The following is a 20,758-nucleotide window of genomic DNA, read 5'->3' as shown; positions in this document are numbered from 1 at the left end:
ACACCGCGATCAGATATGATGCTGGTGCATCCCACATGAGCATCTGTGGTAACAACATGTGGTTTATCTGTACACACAGATGGATAATCTGTGTATTGACAGTGTATTTGTTTGCGTGCGTGTGCATGTGTGCGCTTCAAGACTCACCAGTGAGGTTGGTGCGTGCGCTGTAGGATCCCAGGTATACGCCATCAGTGTTGGGTGTGTAACACTCAATCAGACCCTGGTCATTGGCCAGCACTTTGGTGATGTGGAGCACGGCCGAGTCGCGGCTCAGCCTCTCCACATAAATCTCTTTACTGTTCACCCTCTGGGAGTACACGGCGTAGGCATAGTTTGGCTGAGCCGTGCTCACGATGCGGATCTCCCTCTCCGGCGCTGATGGCAGGTACATGGACCACTCAAAGTCCTGCTCCAGTCCCTCCTTGTAGCCCGTCACGTTGCACCAGATGGTCAGGTGGGAGCCCTCTGTCCGTATCAGCGGCCCACCTTGCACCGTCACTATTCTCTGAGCCACAGCCACACCAGCTACAGAGGGAGGTGGAGGGGGTCGGGGGGACATATGGAGTGAGAGAAAGGAAGAGAGACAGAGAGGATGGGTAGAGAGCAGGGAGAGAGAGAGAGGGGAAAGAGAGAACATAGGTTACAAAACTGCAGTTTAAATATTTAGCATTTGGCAGGGTTTCTCAGGAAAAACGGAAACAGCGTGACATGTGCAACTAAGCATTCTCCTCAGAGAGCACACTGAGGTTGAGGGTTGAGGTGTGCGCAAACACACACTCCCACAAAAAAGACACACTGTTTTTGCGAACAGCACTAACCACTTCAAACATTCACGGCAAGTCTTTTTTAACAGCTGCTACACAATCACGCTCACCACTAGAACACGCACTCACACGTTCACCCTTCACCACACGGACACAGCACTGTAGCTACACTACACTGTAGTGAGAAGTAGCCATCTACATCATCAAGTCAGGCGAGAAATCAGCGGTAAAACAAAAGTCAGCAGGGCACATAAAGTGTGTCCAGATATACAGAGTACCAGCATTATTTAATATCAAATACCATTGATGCATCCAAAATCTTTAGTCATTGTTATGATTGCTGGGCGAGTATGTGGAGGAAATCAATATTTACTAAACAATCTTTAATGCCATGTGTGTATATATTGGAGCTGGAATGTAACAAGAACTTTCAGAGCAGGAATGCCAAACATTCTGTATGTTTGAGGTGATTCAGAAAGCGTGCTGCCATACATTGAATAGGGCGTCCTACACGAAAGAAATAACGACTTCTATTGCATAACATTGCAGGTCATTTAGGTGTCCCGTACCAAAGTCAGTGGTGTTACCTAATGAGCTAACTGATTTAGTTTAGTTCAATTGCAATTCTGTCTCACTGATGATTAAATACATGTCTTTGGTCACAATACTTTAAGGGATCGTTATCAAAAATGGATTTGAGCAAACCAAGAGCTGATTTTAACATTAAATCCCTATTGAACACTGATTATACCTATTCTTTATGTTGCTTTGTAGCCTATAATTAGGCAGGAAGCGCATGGGAATCTTGCCTCAGCCCTTTGCATGCACGCAAATACACACACACACCATTCACCATTCAGGGAAGAACTACAATCATCCCTCTCATTGGGGCCGGAGACAACAGAGAACTAACACATACCCCCCAAATCCAGACAGAGCGACAAGTACGCTGTTTCCTGTCGGCACAAGTAATTGGGGATTGCAGCTGTGTGTGTGTGTGAGAGAGAGAAAGTCTGTGGACACTGTGTCTGTGGGCACAATGCTCTGCATTAATAATTCACCAGAACAGCTTTTTAACTCCAACATCCTCTCTCCTCTCATGGTAACTTTCACTTACACTTCCATAACAACCCATCCTTTTGTTCACTGTTATTAGCGTGAGTCCATTTATATCGATGTGTGTGTGTGTGTGTGTGTGTGTGTGTGTGTGTGTGTGAACATATTTATAGGCTAGTTTCCTTCCAGCGCCTGGAGCTTCAAGTCTTTTGTCTACCGTTTGCTTTTTGAGACACATTCCACACATAAGCTAATGAAATCTCTCCAACTCTTTGATTTCTTTTAGACTCTCTCACTCAAATGGGATTTGAGTTCAGCCACAGAGGAATACCAAAGTCATACGAATTAAATTAGACGTTCCTTGTGGTTTGATTTCTCCCAGATGACCCCCACAGGACTTATCAGGGCATACACTTTGAAACTCTACTCGTGAATGCAGCAACTTCAAAAAACAGATAACGTCACAGTTATCTGCATATATTAGCTGTTTCTAAATGAATGCATGAAAATCATGAAGTATTATAGTGACAGCAGAAAAAACCTTTAATATTTCATGCAGTACTGATGAATAATGTAACACGTTTTTGTAGCCCTTTTTCCACAAATATACAGTTACAAACAGACTGTTTAGGGCTGTTGTTTTGGACATGGAAATGGAACTGAATAGATATACCAGAAGACACCAAATACATGTTTCCTTCAAAAAAAAAAGGAAAAAAGACAAATAGACTGCATGATAAAGCTCTGTAAAACAGTGAAGTGGTTGATATGATCATCAGCTTAAATAGCTGACTTCATTCAGTCTTCTCAGCACCGACTTAGCACATTCTCTTTCCTGCCCTACTATTGGCCAGCAACATCTGAACAGTCACTTAACATAGGACAACCTTCCAAACTCCAAACTCCAAACACTCTCTTGGACTTAAAAAAAACGGATGTTGACAGTAAGCCTAACAGTAAAGTGTGCTTGCTGGAATTTTGGCTCAGCACGTTGTGGGATGCATTAGGTAAGTGGCAGTCATCTACTCTGACTCAGGGCCTCGGTTTCTTAAGATTTTTCTTCAGTGTGATGTCAGCGTGCTAATCCGGAGGCGCCCAGTCTACCCACATCCGGCTCGGATCAGGTCAGAGCGGTGCATCAGTGCTTCTCGTGTTGCAGCTACTCATCTAGGACTGCGGGAAACCGATTAGTCATACATCCCACCAAAAAAACACCAGAAAAAAAAATACTATTAATACCGAGCTGTCCCTGCACTCGCCCGTCTCCTGTCATCATCACCAAACAAGCCGCCTTTCTGATTACTCTCACTCCTCTTACTCCATGCTTCACCCATCACCAGTCCTCTCCATCCCTCTATATCCCCTGTCTCTTCTCTGTGCCTCGCGGTTCCCTGCGTCTTTTCAGGCAGGATTTAAGCAGCTGTGTGAAACTTCAAAGTGCCCCACCATCGCTCGGCGGGGCTGTTTAGAAAAGGCTGACAATGACATACCAAAACCCTGCAGACCTTCAACTGATCGCTATATTCCACCATCACCACCCCTTCTGCAATAATCCTGTGCCCAGAACCTCTTCACCTCTGGCTGTTCTGCCTCGGCCTGCCGAGTGCCCATATTTGCTCAGCAAAGGGCCTCAGATTTTCTATTATTAAACGCTCATCTCATGCATATACCGCGGATGTCTCGCTACCCCTCTCTCTTCCTCCCCGCCCTCACTTTCTCTCTCTCTCTCTGCTCTCCTCATTGCTGCCAGTTGCTTCCCACACGGCTTGTTCGACTGGACGCAGAAAACATGCTTCCCGTGTCGGAGTGATGGCGAATGACCACGGAAAAAATAAACTCTCCAGCAACTGACCTTGCTGTTCATGGACTATAGCACACAAAGCAATGGGAGCAGATGACTCCAAACACACACTTGTGCACACACACACACACACACACACACACACACACACACACACACACACACACACACACACACACACACACACACACACACACACACACACACACACACACACACACACACACACACACACACACACACACACACACACACACACACACACACACACACACACACACACACACACACACACACACACACACACACACACACACACACGCAAAGAGGATTATGTTAAGTGGAAAGGGGGGGGTTAAACACTAATCCAATCATTTGTGGCCAGTGTCTTATCCTCAGTGGAAAACAGCAGCAATGCCACTAGCATGCATGCCCACACTACTACTCACATCAATCTTCAATGACACATGATAATTACACACCTAGAAAGGTGTATAATAAAAAGCCTACAGGGTGTAAATAATATAGAGGACATTCACAGCGGCGTGGGGATGTGCTAATGTGGAGATTTGAGCCGTCCGTCACGTCTTCTCACATCGCTCTCTTTCCTAATTAGACACGCAGACACACAGCGCGGTTACATGGTACAACTAGATTGGATTATCACATATATCGAACAAGACACTCGAACGGACCGTGTCACTTGTCTGAGTATACATGGCCTTTCAGAAATCGGATAAATGTCCGATGCATGGCTGTCTCCACTATGCTAGGTGGCGCTGTAGCCCTTTCAACCATGCTTTCAACAAGTGGTTTTAGAGCCACGTCCGGTTCTCTTCCGTCAATAACCCATGGTGTAGCCTATCACGCGCAGGCACACAAGCACAGAACGAGAAGTCCGATATGCGATATCCGATTCCTGTATACATGCAGAGAGAAAGCCGACAATGAACGAATTATCTAGGTGTTCTTATACGACTTCTCTTGTCCGTTATTGTGCCGATTTGTGTCGGATAAAGGTGTTTACATGCAGTTTAAAAGTCCTGTTGAGGTCTTATTCGTTTAGTTATCCGATTATGACACACACACACACACACACACACACACACACACACACACACACACACACACACACACACACACACACACACACACACACACACACACACACACACACACACACACACACACACACACACACACACACACACACACACACACACACACACACACACACACACACACACACACACACACACACACACACACACACACACACACACACACACACACACACACACACACACACAAATGGCAGCAAAAACGAGCAGATACCTTAACTCAACAAGGTATCAATATCTCAAATATGGAATGGGATGGATATGAATTTTTTTAAATAATTTTATTTCTACTTTTAGTATTTAAAATATTGTTTTGGTGTCATGTTTGAACAAAAGTGTTTTATCACGTACACACTTTATGCAGGGGTCACCTTGTTAGTTCAGAGAAGACAAACACACAATCGAACTGAATGAAAGGGGCGCATCATCTGGAGATAGTTCACAAGCATGTGATTATGTTATTAAAATGTTTAAAAAATGCTTTAAGCAGGGCAATTTATTTGGGAGGAGTAGTAAACAAATACAGAAGTGGTCAATTAATGATGCTTTCACCTCATAAATCATGACGCACGGCTTTGCCTCAGGTTATAGTCGGTAAGTACATTTTTTATGAAGTCCTAACGATTTTTGTCTTCCAATCAGCTTCTTACTATGAATAATGAATTCCTTCTTTAGATGTATTTATGTTTTTCTCTGTGATCTTGACACTGGTCTTGAAGTGCGATGAGTTCAGTTGGAAAAGGGTAATGTCTCGCATTTCCATACACCAATCAGGATTTACCATTGTTTTAAATCAGAATCTGATCGCAGGCTATACTGTCAATTTAATCTAAATAAAGCACACTAACAGAGTCCCGGTGAAGGAGAATTGCAGAGTTTTGGAGTAACGGTTAACAACTAAGTAATAATATTAAACAGTGAGTGTTGCTTATCTAGTCATGAATATGTGCCGATATAGGAAAGAAAAATACTGAAAATGTTTTCAGGGGCTTTGATGCTAAAACACCATGTCAATGCTGTTGATTCTGGCCCTGGCATTACTCGGCTTCACTTCAAAACCAAATGTTGTGCCATTGCCAAACCCTGCTGGTGTGTACACACCGCATGGCAATTCCATAAAAACTTTTCAACAAAAAAAACTTTTAAGGGAAGTTGAAAAGTTGAAGAGCGGGTGAACTGAAGTAACTCAAGCCAGCGAAATATGAATTAATTATGAACATGCTTGGTAGACGTGGAGCAAAAAAAAAAATTGGATTTAGTCAATGCCCCTTATATCCCCGAGGGAGGTTCGGACTTATCCCACAGATCTGAAAAGCTTGTGAAGATTCCCTTCACACAGCGAGGTAGTGATGAGGAACAGGATGAGGAGAGAGGGTAAAAAAGGACGAGGGAGGAGGAAGCTAAAGAGAAAACGACAGCTGAACACCACAAGAAATAATGTACAGAACTAAAGTGAATATAAAAGTGTAACAGTGACTTATGTGCTGTATACACATGCATGACAGAGGGAAATAAACGCTGAAGAAAAGATGACAAACTTGACAGGATTTTCCCCTCTCCACACCTCTCAGCGCTGGTTAACCATTCTCCAAAAGATCACAGTGCGTCTCCCTCCCTGTAGGCCGAAGAAAGTATTTGACCCCGTTAACATCATTAACCAGAGAGAGAGAGCTGTGAGTGCCAGGGAGACGGAGAGATTCCAAGATGAGGAGAAATTGGAAAAAGGAAGATGAAAGCGTTTCGAAAAAAAAGGGGGGGAGACATTTTCAACCAAGGGAAACGTTAACACTTAGATGAGACGTGGGCCAAGGCACAATGTGAATCGTGCCCCGTTTCCTGAGGTCGTGCAAGAAAATAAACCTGTGTGCGTCATTACATCGCAGCTCGCAATGTGATAATTGCCTTTTCCCTTTTTCTTCATCTAAATTTGACACGAGTGAAATCGTTTGTTCTACTGATGTTGCTGGTGTGAAAAAAAAAACTCACGCTGTGTCCTCGAGTCAGAATGTTATCATTGTGCGTGGCACTGTGCAAGCCTGTCACCCTGATGTAAAGCATGTAAGGAGAGTGATAACAATGGCCATTCTTCCGTCCTATCAGATTCTTAGATTCTTGGTTCTTTGATTGATGGTCTCCAGGCAGTATCAAATGCTAGAATTCCGGGTTCTATTCTCAAACATCTTTTCAACTCCTTGTCCTGCGGTGATAATCATCATCTGTGTCAGAATGCAGAAAGCAGTGTGGCGCGCGGCCCACTAGTCATATAAACAACCTCTGACCTTTTTGCCAGTTTCAAAACCTTCAAAAGAAATCCCACATCCATTGCCTGATTTATTAAAGCTATGGTGCGAAGTTTTGATCTCCCTCGTGAGGAATTCTGAGTTAACAACAAAACAACCCTGTCGGCGCATGAACTATAAGTATTCAGTGACCATGCATGGATTTGATTGCTTCTACTGTACGTCCAGGTGTTTTCTTAGAAGAATCAACAACTGACACATTTATTGGGATTTTTCTGAGCTTCTACACCAGTGTGTGTCGGGGGGGGGGGGGGGGGGGGGGGGAGGGGGAGAGAGGCACCAGTTAAACGCTGCCATACTGAGAAATAAAGAGAGAGGTTTGTGGAGCTGATAGGCTTAATTAACTTTGTGTCAACTCATTAGGCAATGGCTTGAATGTAACCGACATTCATTTATATGAAAAAAGTGAAGCACTATAGCTGTAAAAGACTAAATGAGGGAGATACAGAGTATTTATTCAGAGCTAGCCATACGATTTTCAGTGTCAATAGGGAAATGTTCGATCTACTGGAAGCCTGTCAGCTGGACAACATGCGTGACACTGTGTGCGAGTGTCTGACATGCAGAGAAACACAGTGAGAAAAGGAAACTATATACGTGTTCTTACGCCCATTAGGGGGCCAGCTAGACAGGCTGGGGTGCCAGCTCTAATAGCTGACAAACAGTTACGACAACTGCCCATTACATCTACCCAGTTCTAATCATATAAGTACAAGAGTACGAGTAGCCTACAAGAGCATCCGCGGCGTGGGAAGATTTTAAGTGGATATTCTGTACGTCACTATTTCATCTTCAAGCAAAGAGCCAGGATGTGTCAGCGGTACATATATAAGGATTATAGGATGAGGACAGTAACATGGAGGAGGAAAATGTAGGGGGAGTTTTTGTAAGCTAGCAGTGTCGAAAAAGACTCTCCGTCATACCTTTCACGGCCTTTGAAAGCAGGAAACATAGCCGTAGGGCAAAAGATGGAACATAAAGACGTAGACAGATGTACAGTATGAATATACTGCACATTTGGGCTTCCTCAGAGACTCCCACTGGCTGGAAAACAAAGAGCGAACATGCAAATGATGGATCTTATAGCTCTCTTTCTCTCCCTCTCTTCTGCAACTGGAACAGAGATGCTTTTTGAAGAGACAGATCGACACTTCAGTTCTTTGTCAAGTTATGTGAGGACATTGATAGCACTCTCATGCACACAGCAAACTGTTAGCCTAGCATGAAGACTGGAGGATGAAGAGGACAAGAAGTGCATTAGCATACTTAGAGAGTGTTGGACTAATTCTTGGCTGTGAGATTTCTCTTTAAGTATCGTGTTTGCCTGGAAACACGTCTAGCTCAGACTCAAGGCCAAGGAATTGTTGCGTTAGTTTTGGGCAGGACCAGGCTAGCAGTTTTCCACATGTCATGTATGCCAAGCCTATAGCTAACCGGCTGCCAGTAGCCTTATATTTCATCATAGGCCTACAGACAGTGATTTTACAAGGTGAAACCCAAACCCATGAGTGCTCTTTCTATTAAGTCGTGTGTCAATTGAAGTCCTTAAGGAAGACAAGTACAAGTAAGTCAAGTCTTGCAGCAGTCAAGTCCATGTAACATCTTAGGTCTGCTTTTCTTGGGACTCCTGCCTTTGTGACACACACTGTCCTCTGCTCCCACTATGCTAACGAGTCCTAATTTATTGGCCCCCTGGGCTACAACAGTCATGACCCCACCTGCGTTGTTGCTCTTAACAGCCGGTGCGACCAGGATGGAAGCAGCAGGGATTTTAAAGGCTAATTCATAGTTCCGTGTCAACGTGTCACTGTACACTGTGGGTGTCTGTAGCCACTATACTGTAAATGGAAATGAGCTTAGGGGCTATAGTGTGCGTAGCAGAAAAGTGATTTTCCCTGTGTGGGCTGATTCATATTTCCTTCCATCCATTTCCGGTGCTTGTTGCAGTATTTGCCAATGGTGTCAACAACGTGGAGCAGATCCTAATCTATCCTCCTCTGTTGAACAGCTGCCTCTTCATCTTCCCTCCTACACCCTCAGCTGCTTCGTCTTCCTGTTTGACCATGCACGGTTGAAAAATAGCTCTCGGAATTTTATTGTTTCCTCCCGAGTGATCACTTGAAGCGGATAAACGGCACGCTGGGTTTCCTCTGAAACCTTTTGAAATTACATTTTCAGGCAAATAATTCCTGTCAAATTCTCACTCACTTTGAATTTGAGTATAATGATATCAAAGGGTTTCAGTGAGATTGAGTTTTTCACATCATGTAGAGTAGATAGTTTTTATTTCTGGGTCATTGAAAGCTCTGTAAACGTGTAGAAAATGACGGTTACAGTAAGTGTATGTGAAGACCAGGAGATGTGGCAGGACCGTATGTGAGCAGCAAGGAAGCGTTTAGGTCAATCATCCTTCCATAGAGAAACAGATATCCTATCTACTGTTTAGAACAGTTGGAGGGAGACAAAGGGGCCTAGTTAAGGAACTTGTCAAACCGGTTCATTCATATTAGCCCGCGCATGAACATACACACACACACACACACACACTGACCTCCAGTAAACTAAGTGCATCAATGTACTCCCTTTGCCGAATCCATTAACTCTATAAGGACACCTGCTACCCCACTAACATCATCACATCATCTCCCCAACCCCCAGTCCTAATCAACCACCAACCCTGACACAAACACATCCCCCACCCTGTCTCTATCCCACACAAAGCACTGTGGTTTCAAACCTCACCAAAAACAAAACTGTCATTCAAACACAGATTATGCATAAAATTAAATAAAACGCTCAGCTAATAATATCTTGTCATGTGGAACTGTTACAGCAGGGTTGACTGAATGTTTGCAATAATTGTTGTAAAATAATGCGAGGACATAAAAACACTCCGCTATCTTCGGTCATGATCCAGCTTGTGAGCGTGAGCACAATTAAGCCTGACAGCTGTATCTACTTTATGTACAGCGGTTAGTTTCTGTAAGACAGGCAGCTTGCTATCAGTTCCTACGTCTGTGCATTAAGCTTCAGATTGGAAGGGAAACTAATTAACTATTAATTAGGCTACTTCAAATAGACTATTTTTTTTATGCCATTGTCAGTCATTTTCCCTCCCGGCAGTAAAAGACACACGCTTGTAAATGTGTGCATTTATGCATACGCAATTACACACAAACACACACACACGTGCATCTCCTTGGTTTTAGGTGTAAAAGGGGGAAAGAAGCACATTAAGAAAACATAATGGCACAGTCACCGAGGTGCTCTTTATCATTGCACGAGGATTTTTCAAAAAGGGGAGAAAAACCACAACAACAGTAAGCTGCGCATGTGCCACGGACCAGCGTTGTGCAGGTGGGGAGTGGTCGCCATAGTTACGCCACCTGGTGTGTATCCCACTGGCCTGGGATCTGCTCAGGTGGAGGATGAAGCAGGGAGCAGGGGAGTGTGGCTGCACTGAAGGATGCAGCTCAGTGCAGCACTGTGGGGGCTTGTGTGTGTGTGTGTTGAAGAGTGAAGTGGAATTCTCTCGCCTCACAGTAGTCATCATCACTCCAAAACACAGGACGGCAGAGGGGGGAAAGAGCAGCAGACCAAATCCCAAAGGCAGGGGGCTGGGTCGGTCTTTTATAACTGGGAGAGGAAGGTGCTTGTAAATAGTCCACAGTAGATGTGGCTGTTAAACATAAGATTGTTCCTCTGACACTAAGGAAGATGGAAAAATCTCTTTTGGGTCACACTTGAGGGCAGTCTCTTATTAGTGCTCTTTGAAGAGGAGGTGGGCTGGGCATGGTATTGTTTAGCAAAGAGTGGGGGAGGGAGGTCAGCAGGGGCTATTCACTGGAGGAGGAGAAGGAGGAGGGGGAGGGGGGTAGCTGGAGGACCCTTGGAGCGAGGAGAGGCAGATATACATGCAAATCAGCCCAACGAGAACTTAGTCAGTTTGCAAACCCAATGGCTAAAGGGTTTGTTGTTGGGGTTGTTATTTCCAAACACGAGATACAATCTGAGGCGTGACAAGATGTGCAGGCACAGCCATGCGGCCCCCTCGCAGGGGGTTTTGATGTTTGAGAGTCGTGACGGTTTTTACCAGGGGTGCTGCTGCTGCTGACTCCAAATCAGACACAAAGCAGACGCTTGCCTCTGCTCCGGCTCCGGCTCTCTCCAGCCCCGGCCACTTTCCTGATTCACTGTGGCAGGCAGGAAGTCTCCCTCTAGAACTTTGCTTCACTTCACACTCATCTCCCTGACTGTGTGTGAACTGGCCAGAGAGAGAGAGAGAGAGAGAGAGAGCAGCTCAGATCTGGGCCGAGGGGGGAGGATCATCATTAAAAAAGAAAACTTGACACTGCAAGAAGAGGACTAGCTTTGATGATCCACAACTAAACTTCAGATTTGTATGTATATAGCTCTGCCGGCAATGAAGTTCAGTCAACTTGATCTCAAGTGTTTCCTTGATCTCTGACCCTTACCCCTTTGAGCGGACAGAGAGAGGCGAGGAAACCTGATATGAGAGGACAGCGGGGTGGATGTAAAACTGCAGCAGTAGCTGGGTGTGAGTTTCTGCAGCTGACTGTGAAGTCTGTATTACAGGGCAATTACTTGCCCTGTGGGTAGTAGAGACAACCAACCAGGACTTGACTCGCCTTGAGGTCCACCAGCAGAAAAACATGCCCATGCTAGCACATCCAAACGCCCCTTGTCCAGTTCTATTGATCTGTCACTAATAAGACATCTCATCCTGACACTGCCGTACGAACGGCCTGAGTTTTCATTACGCATCTCAACTCTAATGAATATTTACCGAAAAATCTACCACACAGCGGGTGGATGATATCCAGGCTGCTAGTCTAGATTCTGCTTTTCTATTATTCGTTTGTAAGTTGAGTCAACAATGTTATGGTATGAAAAACAATAGCACAAACAAAGGGCAACTTGCCATGGGAACACACATCGATGTGGGTCTAGTGCTTATGATGCAAACAAGCATGCGTGCAACTAGAGATCAATGCGGTAGTCCCAGAAAATGACAAGGGGAGCAAACACCATCGCAATCAGACAGCTGCACAAGCGGGTATTTCCCCCTACCAGGGAGAAGCAGGCCCTTTGTTTCTGGTGCCAGCCACGGGCACAGATGAGTAACCACTTGTGGGACAATCACATGCACACACCCACACCAAACCTTTCCATAGCGTATACAAGGCTCTACACTGGACATACTAACAGCTTTAGACGGTGAGTTATTGCATTTGGCCTTGCTGTCTAGACAGCACTCGTTCTAGTGTTAGCTGAGTCTTACAAACACACGGAAAGCATTACCAATTTGGTAACAGCTGACTCGAGATGCACAGCAAGAGGACGCATTGGCTTGACCACACACACACACACAAGTTAAAATCCCTGTAATTTTGGCATGGGGGACTTCCAGCTGTCACTCTTTTTTGGGACAAAGCAGAGGCTGGGGAAGGGCATCAGGGAGTGGCACAGCAAACTCTGAATCCCAAGAAAGTTTGACACGCCTGTCAAGCGCCTGCAAGTTGACCTCAGCAATCCCAATGTAAAAAGTAAAAAAATCCACTAAATGAATTACACACGTGCATCTAATTTATTTTAACGCTGCCTGTTGCCTTATTCCACTATTACATTGTTTAAACAATGTAGTTCAAATAGTTCAATGTATCAAATCAAATCTTTATTTAAAGTAAGTGGCTAAGGTGCTGCCTTTTCTCCACTGTATAAAAGCTTAACAAGTACAAAAGCTTAACAATATAAACAACAACATAACAATAGTTATGACTAAAATGGAAATGAGTTCTTTACATCCACCATGTTGTTTAATTTGGCCAACTACGACGGAGCGGCATCTTAACTCTGTCTGCTGATAAGCACCAAGTTTAATGGTGTTACTACAACTACTTTAAACTTTTCTCTTTTCAGATCAATAGCAGTGTAATGAGCCAAGATAACAGGCCATTGAAGCCAATGTTCCAATGTCTCGTCTGACTCGAAGTCACTGATCAGAAATAGTATCAAAAATACCACTAAAAAAGGAACAGGAGGACTGAAAGGAAACAAGAAATCATCTACGCCATGCACGCGAGTACACAGGAAAGAAAACGGAGGTAGATGAAGGACACATCAGATGCTCTTAAAAGATTTACTTCCCTGGCAAAAGAAGCATGTATACTTTATATTACCGCTGGCCTTTTTCCCAAGCAAAGTGTTTCAACTCTCGGATATTATTTTTCTTACAGACCAGGTAGTTGCTGCTTTTCATCTATTTCTATGTGGAGTCTTGAGTTGTGTATTTCAATATCGGGTGTGTGCCTTTGATGCATGTTCAAAGTTTGCCAATATGTTTTCATACACAGAAATAAATTTATGGAAGGAAAAATGTTGTAAGAAAAATAAGTTTGGAAAATAATAGGGAGTGATGTTTTGTATTAATTTGTTTGTAGTCAATTAGCTACAACAAGAAAGACCATTGGTATGGTCCTTTAAATCTGACTTTTGCTGGATATTGTGACACAAAGATACAGCTGTGTGATCCCATGTTATGTAGGCATATTGGCTATGTTCCCTTTTTAATAAGAGGCCACACCCACTGCCACACCCTAATCTTTAGCCTGCTCTCATGAAATATTTATCAAATTGTCCTTATCGCCACACCCAACCAAGTGACATAGAGTATAGTGCAAATTCATTCATAACATGTTCGATGATATAGTGTGTGAACAGCACCTGTCCCACTGAGTTGGCAGACCTAATCAAGATACATATAAAACACTTATATTATATATAGTGAATAACTGCGGGTTGGTAGAATGTGCATCTGGTCAGACATAAGCTCAGAGGTTTTCCTTGAGTACAGTGTGAAGCTGCTCTGAGACCAGCTGATAAACAGAACCAGCGGGCAGCTCATCTCAACCCTGGGCGACTGCAGGCCCCTCTCCTGTCAGCCCGGTAATGGAAACCACTCAGGCATTTAAACCAGCCATCCTGGCACATATTGCATTTCAATTTAGTTACCTATACACTGACTGAAATGACTTGGCTTACTTTAGGTTGGCTCCCCACGTTTCAAAACACTGTTACACAAGCAGAACCCACCCATTCTGGAAAAATAAAAAACCCGACCACACAAATGGCATGACATCTTTCTCACTCTCTATGGGGAAGAAGGAAGACATCCCCGTCTGCAAAGCCAATAAACATTTTCTGCTTCAGGCAACTGTTATTATACACTTATATCATATACCCCAGTGTCACACAAATAAAAAAGCACACGCACGTCCTCACTCACTCACACTTGGTTGCAAAATCAGCAGCAGAAAATAACCCTCGATATAAGATTTGTCTGCCAAAAGATTGCACAAGTGTCACCTCAGGGTGTAACAATGACTGATGCGGTTTCCATAACACAGGTATCATCCTACCACACCCGAATCTCATTCCTTTTTCACAAACAAATGCAAGTGCAAACACTTATGCCGGCTGACACGCGTGGCAAAATCAAACAGCTGATCACACATAAAGGCCCAATCTCGCTTGCACCTGCAGCACTATGCGATGGATGAACAATTGATGTAGGGTTTTTACTGGCACACTTTGCTTTGATGTGTTATTAATACACTAGCACCACTATTGCATTACTTAAACATAGTTGACTGAAACTTGCAACTGCACGGCTTTCAGGGCGATATGATGGGTTCTTCCATTAAATGAAGATGGGTACATGTTGATGTATGTGTTCATAAGGGCTGATAGTCATGCAATGTTGCACACAGCTTAATTGTAGTTGCTGTAGTGTAAGTATTACAAATATATGATCATAATGTCTTGCTTATGAATCATAACTTGACATGACATCTAGGAGGTACCTTTAATACCTAAAAGATCTACTGATGCACTATTTGATCTAAAAAATGTTCACAAAAATTGTTGAAAACCACTAATTCCAAGTTCCAGTAGCAGAACAGAACAGTCCAGCCAGGGGGGGGGGGGGAGGAATCACATTTGAGCAGCTAGAGCCAGCTCATTCTGCCACAACTGCTTACAAAACGACCTTAATGTGATTATCACAATTGCCGCTGCCGGTTAATTCAATGTTGATCAAACTAATTTTTCAGCTCCGGAGGATTTATTTGCAACATATCCCATATCGCAGGATTGCCAGCCTATAATATCCCCGATGACGCTGGCAGCATGTCATAATAGCATTAGAAAATATCCAGAGCCTCCACCCCTCCCACTGCGATTTGTGCCAATGATCCACACACACACACACACACACACACACACACACACACACACACACACACACACACACACACACACACACACACACACACACACACACACACACACACACACACACACACACACACACACACACACACACACACACACACACACACACACACACACACACACACACACACACACACACACACACACACACACACACACACACACACACACACACACACACACACACACACACACACACACACACACACACACACACACACACACACACACACACACACACACACACACACACACCAAAATTATCTCTCAACACATGAAATGTTCTTCACCACCTCATAGTGCATTTAACCATGTGTGATTCATGAGTGTTACGCAATAGGCCTATAGCAGCCATCCCTCATCCAGTATTGTGACCGTTCTCGCTCTACTGTACACGGAACAATACATCCCACTTTTACATTGGGAATACTCATTTACAGTGGCCCCCATCCCAGTGAAAGTGACTTCTGGTGCGCTGAAAGGGGGACGTGAAGCAATAAGGCACAGACTGCTAATCCTCTTGGCCAAGTAGGGGCCTCCAGCGGGCCGACTTCAACTCCCACTCCCCTCTCCTCCATCCCTCCTCTGTCCCCCTGGCAATGCTGACAGGCCTCCCCATGCAGGAACAGAAAAGCCATCTGGTGTTTGTTTGGGACAGTTCACAGGCAGGATGCACTGTCTGTGTGTGTGTGTGTGTGTGTGTGTGTGTGTGTGTGTGTGTGTGTGTGTGTGTGTGTGTGTGTGTGTGTGTGTGTGTGTGTGTGTGTGTGTGTGTGTGTGTGTGTGTGTGTGTGTGTGTGTGTGTGTGTGTGTGTGTGTGTGTGTGTGTGTGTGTGTGTGTCATCAGCAATCACAGCCTGTAAGGACGTTTGTGTGTGTCATAAAGTGTCACCGAATCTGCACGCTTCAACTTGCATTGCAAAAAATCCAATAAATTGCAGGTAAAGTAAGTGACAAATGTGTGAAAGCTGAACTCGCAGTGGCTTTACAGTAACCCGAGGGGACGGCTTCCTGTACAACAAAGCTGGTGCTGGGTATAGCTACACACCCACTGGATGACTTCATACCCTGGGGGTGTTGATGATGTGCAATCCAGGTGTGTCTGATGTGTGTGTATGTGATACACTGCATGTGTGTAGGCAGCTGTGTGTGTGTGTGTGTGTGTGTGTGTGTGTGTGTGTGTGTGTGTGTTAATTACAGACCATTGCATGTTTTCTGTATGACCAGCCCTTGAACACAGGAGCACAGACTATATAGTGTTAATCTGCGACTTAAATCCGAAATATCACATTAACCTAGTTCAACATACACACACAGCTGTTCGCATGCATCTGTCATTATTGCAGTGATTATCGATGTAGCCTACTTTCACCTGACTCACAAGGATGACATAGTGGTTGCTTTCCCAACCAACCCGTTCTAATTCACATGTGTCATATTATTATACAGGTGTGCCGCGATTGAGATGTGCTGATTAAGCTCGTTGATCACATACACAAACACACACACGAAGGGCTCAAAGCTTCCTTTCTTCAGACGACTTACCAAACAGCGCACAGGCAAGCAGGAGCGCACCGGTTGCCATTGTGTGTGTGTGTGTGTTGCCCCGCAGAACCACCACTTCCAATAATTCCCTTAGGAGGTGATGTCTGGTCGGGGTGCCGCTGGTCCTTATGAAGCAGAAAGGAGAAGGAGGTCTACGAATCCAGGGAAACCACACAACAAAAAAACAAAGAAAAAGAAAACGTCCTGTGATTTTCTTTAGAGGCAAATCCGCAGCCGGTGAGTCCGGTGTCCCGACTCACCTACCCGGCGTCCTCCTTCCTTGCTCGGAAAGCCTCGGGTGTCGCTTCCCCGAAATTATCTTGCTCTTCTTTCTTTCACCTTCACCTTCCTATCTGCGTTTATCGCTCACGACGTGCGCGTAGGCTATGCATGCCAGGCGCCTGGGCGACCCAACCCACTCCCCCGTTTACTACGCATCCGAGACTGCGGAGGCGATTCTCACCCTCTAGCAGTATCCTCTGTAATGGACAAGAAAGAAAGTGCGGCGTGACTTGCGCGTATGATTTGGAAACCAGCTGATTACTGACGGCCAGGGGAGGGGGGGGGGCAAACGCGTAGCCTAAAGCCTATATCCTTTACAGGGGGGATCTGGACGTGCTGGTAGGCTACTGACGCCGGGTCCGGTGTGAAGTGTCGGTCTGGAAGAAGTCCTTGCTGTGATGGGTCCAAGCAGGCTCTCTGGCTTTCTCCGGCGGAAAAAAAAAATCCCGGAGACTATAATCAATCTCCCACTATCGCTCCTCAGAAAGCCCAATGGGCGGGCGCTCTAGATGAAGTAGACAAGGCTTTGTGCTCTGACACAATGCATCAGATTAATCAATGGACGCTTTCACTTCAGACGCTGGGTTTCGTAATTGTAGCCGAGGCAAAGTACACACCTGTGCCAGACAGTGCGTCCTAATTCATAGCAACTAAAACGCGCACATATTTCTATAGGCTACGGGGGACAAAAAATTACCTTACTCGTAAACTCCGACACAAATTCTTAATTATAATCTGCCTGACAATTGTTGTGATCTGGTCGCACACAGAAACAGTCCACCACCGCGTTTACTTCCTCCAAGGATATTTCCCCCGTTTCCTGCCGGGCAAACCACTTTTTGTTTAGCCCTGGCTGGCACTTTCGAAAACTTACCAGCGTGCTGTCTTACTGCCCCCACCCCCTCCCTGTCAGAGACCACGCCCCGGTCGCGTGGGGGCACAGTCCACTGTCTGTGGTGGGAGAGGCCAGATTTGCATTAGCCCACTGAATTTTAAATTCTAGGCCAGGACGTTGGTGCTTTTGAATAGGTTAAGCGAAGTGGAGGGTAATTATAAGCCTCAAAAGCAACCCATGTTCTCAGCTTGTATTTCTCAGGCTAGAGTTTAAGCACCTTTTTTTAGGCTGACATGAATCATATTTTACTGCATGTTAAGTGTGTAATGGTGGGGGGGCGGTCTTTTAAAGGGAACTAGAAATAAATCCCTTTTTTTAACACAAGGCTGTTCATTTAAATGGTGTTTACTTGTCTTGTGCCTTGATCACAAAAGTCCCCTTCTCATGCATAATTTACGCCGTAGTCTGTGTGCTTGAGACAGGCAATTTTATATCACTCCTACCCTTCCCCACCCCACCCTCCCCCCATCCCCACACAGACACACACAACAGGCAATCAACCTAAGAATGTGCCACTCTGCTTGGAAGATGATGGGGGAAAAAAATCTGAACAAACACCCTTACCCCCACCTCCAACAAGTTTAACAGTTCATCTTTCAGAAGATGTGTTGCGAAATCCACCCGTCTTTCACCCAGATCACAGCTAAATCAAGCATCCCTTTGACAGAGGCACATATTTATTTATTTGCACGACTGCTGCATTATTAGGAGGATCTCAAAATAGACAGGATGAACGGGAGTTTGCAGGGAAAACAGAAAATAGCACAATAGAGATTAATACTGCTTTGGTGCAAAACTGTGAAAGACGCAATGCATTGTGGAACGGACAGAAACATAGAATGCAAAAAGCTCTTACTTATAGGCAGCTGCTCCCTCCATGTGTAATGCATAACATAAGTGTGCATGATTGTACACAAAAAGTAATTGGCAATAGACCCATCTGGTGTTGTCTTTATCAACTGGGAATGGCAAGTACCGAGCACTGCCCAAAAGCAACAGCAATACGGTTTATTTGGAACCTATTAAAATGATTTTCTGCCTTTGCTGTGCTCATGGATTTCAGTTCATGTGAAACTTCCTGAAGAACCGGTGAAATGAATCCGGGCCCTGAGGTGCGGAGAGAGAGAGATGGTTAAAGAACACAGTTTGATAAAAAAAAAATTAAAACACATCTTAATAACAGTCAGTGTTAGTTGAAAGAAAGAAAAAACTACAGTAGATCTGTTTGCTCTTCCCTCTGTGCATGTGTCACAGCATTAACAGGAGAGAAAGAGAGAGGGAGACAGCTTTTAGCATGTTGGTACGTATATAGAGAATACAGAGGCTTTAGCAGACAACACCGCCAACAAAAAAAAAGAAAAGTAAGCCAGAATGGGATTAGACACTCTAATGAAACGTGTGGGTTATTGGTTCTGAGATCCTTCAAAGGTCTATGCACTTCCAAACACAGCTGAATTAATACGCAGCGGAACTGAGCTGGAAAGGTAGGCCACAATGGGCATTACACCTGGTCTACATATCACTGCACCTAAATTTAGCTGCAGTTCTCCAAAGGCAGGCGGCACAGTTTGCACATGCAGGCAGTTGGCTGGAGCATGCAGCTGTGACGTTGTTTGAGCCGAGCGTTGTGTGTCAGCACTGAAGATGAGCTCACCTTTGACCCCCTCGCAGCGAGCTTTGGCAACTATTCGCAAGTATTATTTACTTTAGAGGAGAAAAACAAGGCTTCATAGGAATGTATAGTGGGTCCTAGGGGGGATGAAAAATAGGTCTCCATGGAAACAGAGGAGTCTGCATTGTGTGTGCACTTCATAACAAGGTCCATCACCATGATATAAGTCTCAATAGTCGCAGCCTTTTGTGCCGGTATCTTGCGTGATTGTTCAGCTTTGTCCGACACTTGCAAAGGCCTATACATCCAAAAATGTTATCAAATAATTAAACTCAATATGTCAAAACCCCTACGACACTTTCTGTTCATCTGGTGTCAGCAAGGTTACATGGGAATATATGTGGAGAGGGCTTGACGTGGAGAAAGATTTCTTGACTCGTTTCGCCATACACACATACTCATAGTATGTCCCAAAAGTATATAATTGATTTGTTGCATTTTTTCTCTCTGGTCTCACATGAATATGTCAGTTTTACACAGAGGAGGTGTGTGAATGGGTTTAACACACAAACAACGCATGCCTATACGCATTCAAATGCATGCATCAATACAATACTGCAAGCGTGACTTCAAATTGCAGAAGGGAAGGTTCCCCATTTGGCACAATAGATGCACATGTTAAAGAAGCATACGTACTGCACATGGAATAACACAAGAGCCCACTTTGTCGACAAATCCCAACCCGGGGGTACACAGAGGATACAATAATGAGACCTGTTACATAAACGATATCTGAAACAAGTGAGGTAATTATGAATGAGCAAACAAAAAGCTCTTTGTTCTGATGAAGTTTAAAACAATAGAGAGAACTTTTGAAACGACTTCCGGCGATATTTGTTCCTACAGGTTTCCCCAAGAGGAATAAGAGAGCAAGGTCGAGATATATGGGGGGGGGGGGGGGGGGGAGAAATAACCCAGATGTGGAAAGAATGAGGGAAGATAAACAGAGAAGAGAGGAATGGTAAGATTTCATCGACAAACAAATGTTGTATCTCTTCATGTGGTT

General features: G+C 44.6%; 1 protein-coding gene across 1 annotated transcript in view; it reads right to left on the bottom strand.

Moving 5' to 3' along the window:
• The window catches only part of igsf3 (immunoglobulin superfamily, member 3), a 66,669-nt gene extending 49,120 nt beyond the window's left edge, over positions 1 to 17,549 (bottom strand). The window contains exons 1-2 of the mRNA XM_080038164.1: positions 16,904 to 17,549; positions 148 to 528 (exon numbers count right to left, since the gene is read on the bottom strand). Of these exons, the coding sequence (XP_079894290.1) occupies positions 148 to 528; positions 16,904 to 16,943 (421 nt within the window). The 5' untranslated portion in view covers positions 16,944 to 17,549. The remainder of the gene's footprint in view (positions 1 to 147; positions 529 to 16,903) is intronic.
• Positions 17,550 to 20,758: the final 3,209 nt, after the last annotated feature.

Source organism: Ammodytes marinus (assembly GCF_949987685.1).
Source record: "Ammodytes marinus genome assembly, chromosome: 12".
Lineage (NCBI taxonomy): Eukaryota > Metazoa > Chordata > Actinopteri > Uranoscopiformes > Ammodytidae > Ammodytes > Ammodytes marinus.
This window is presented reverse-complemented; position numbering and strand designations above follow the sequence as displayed.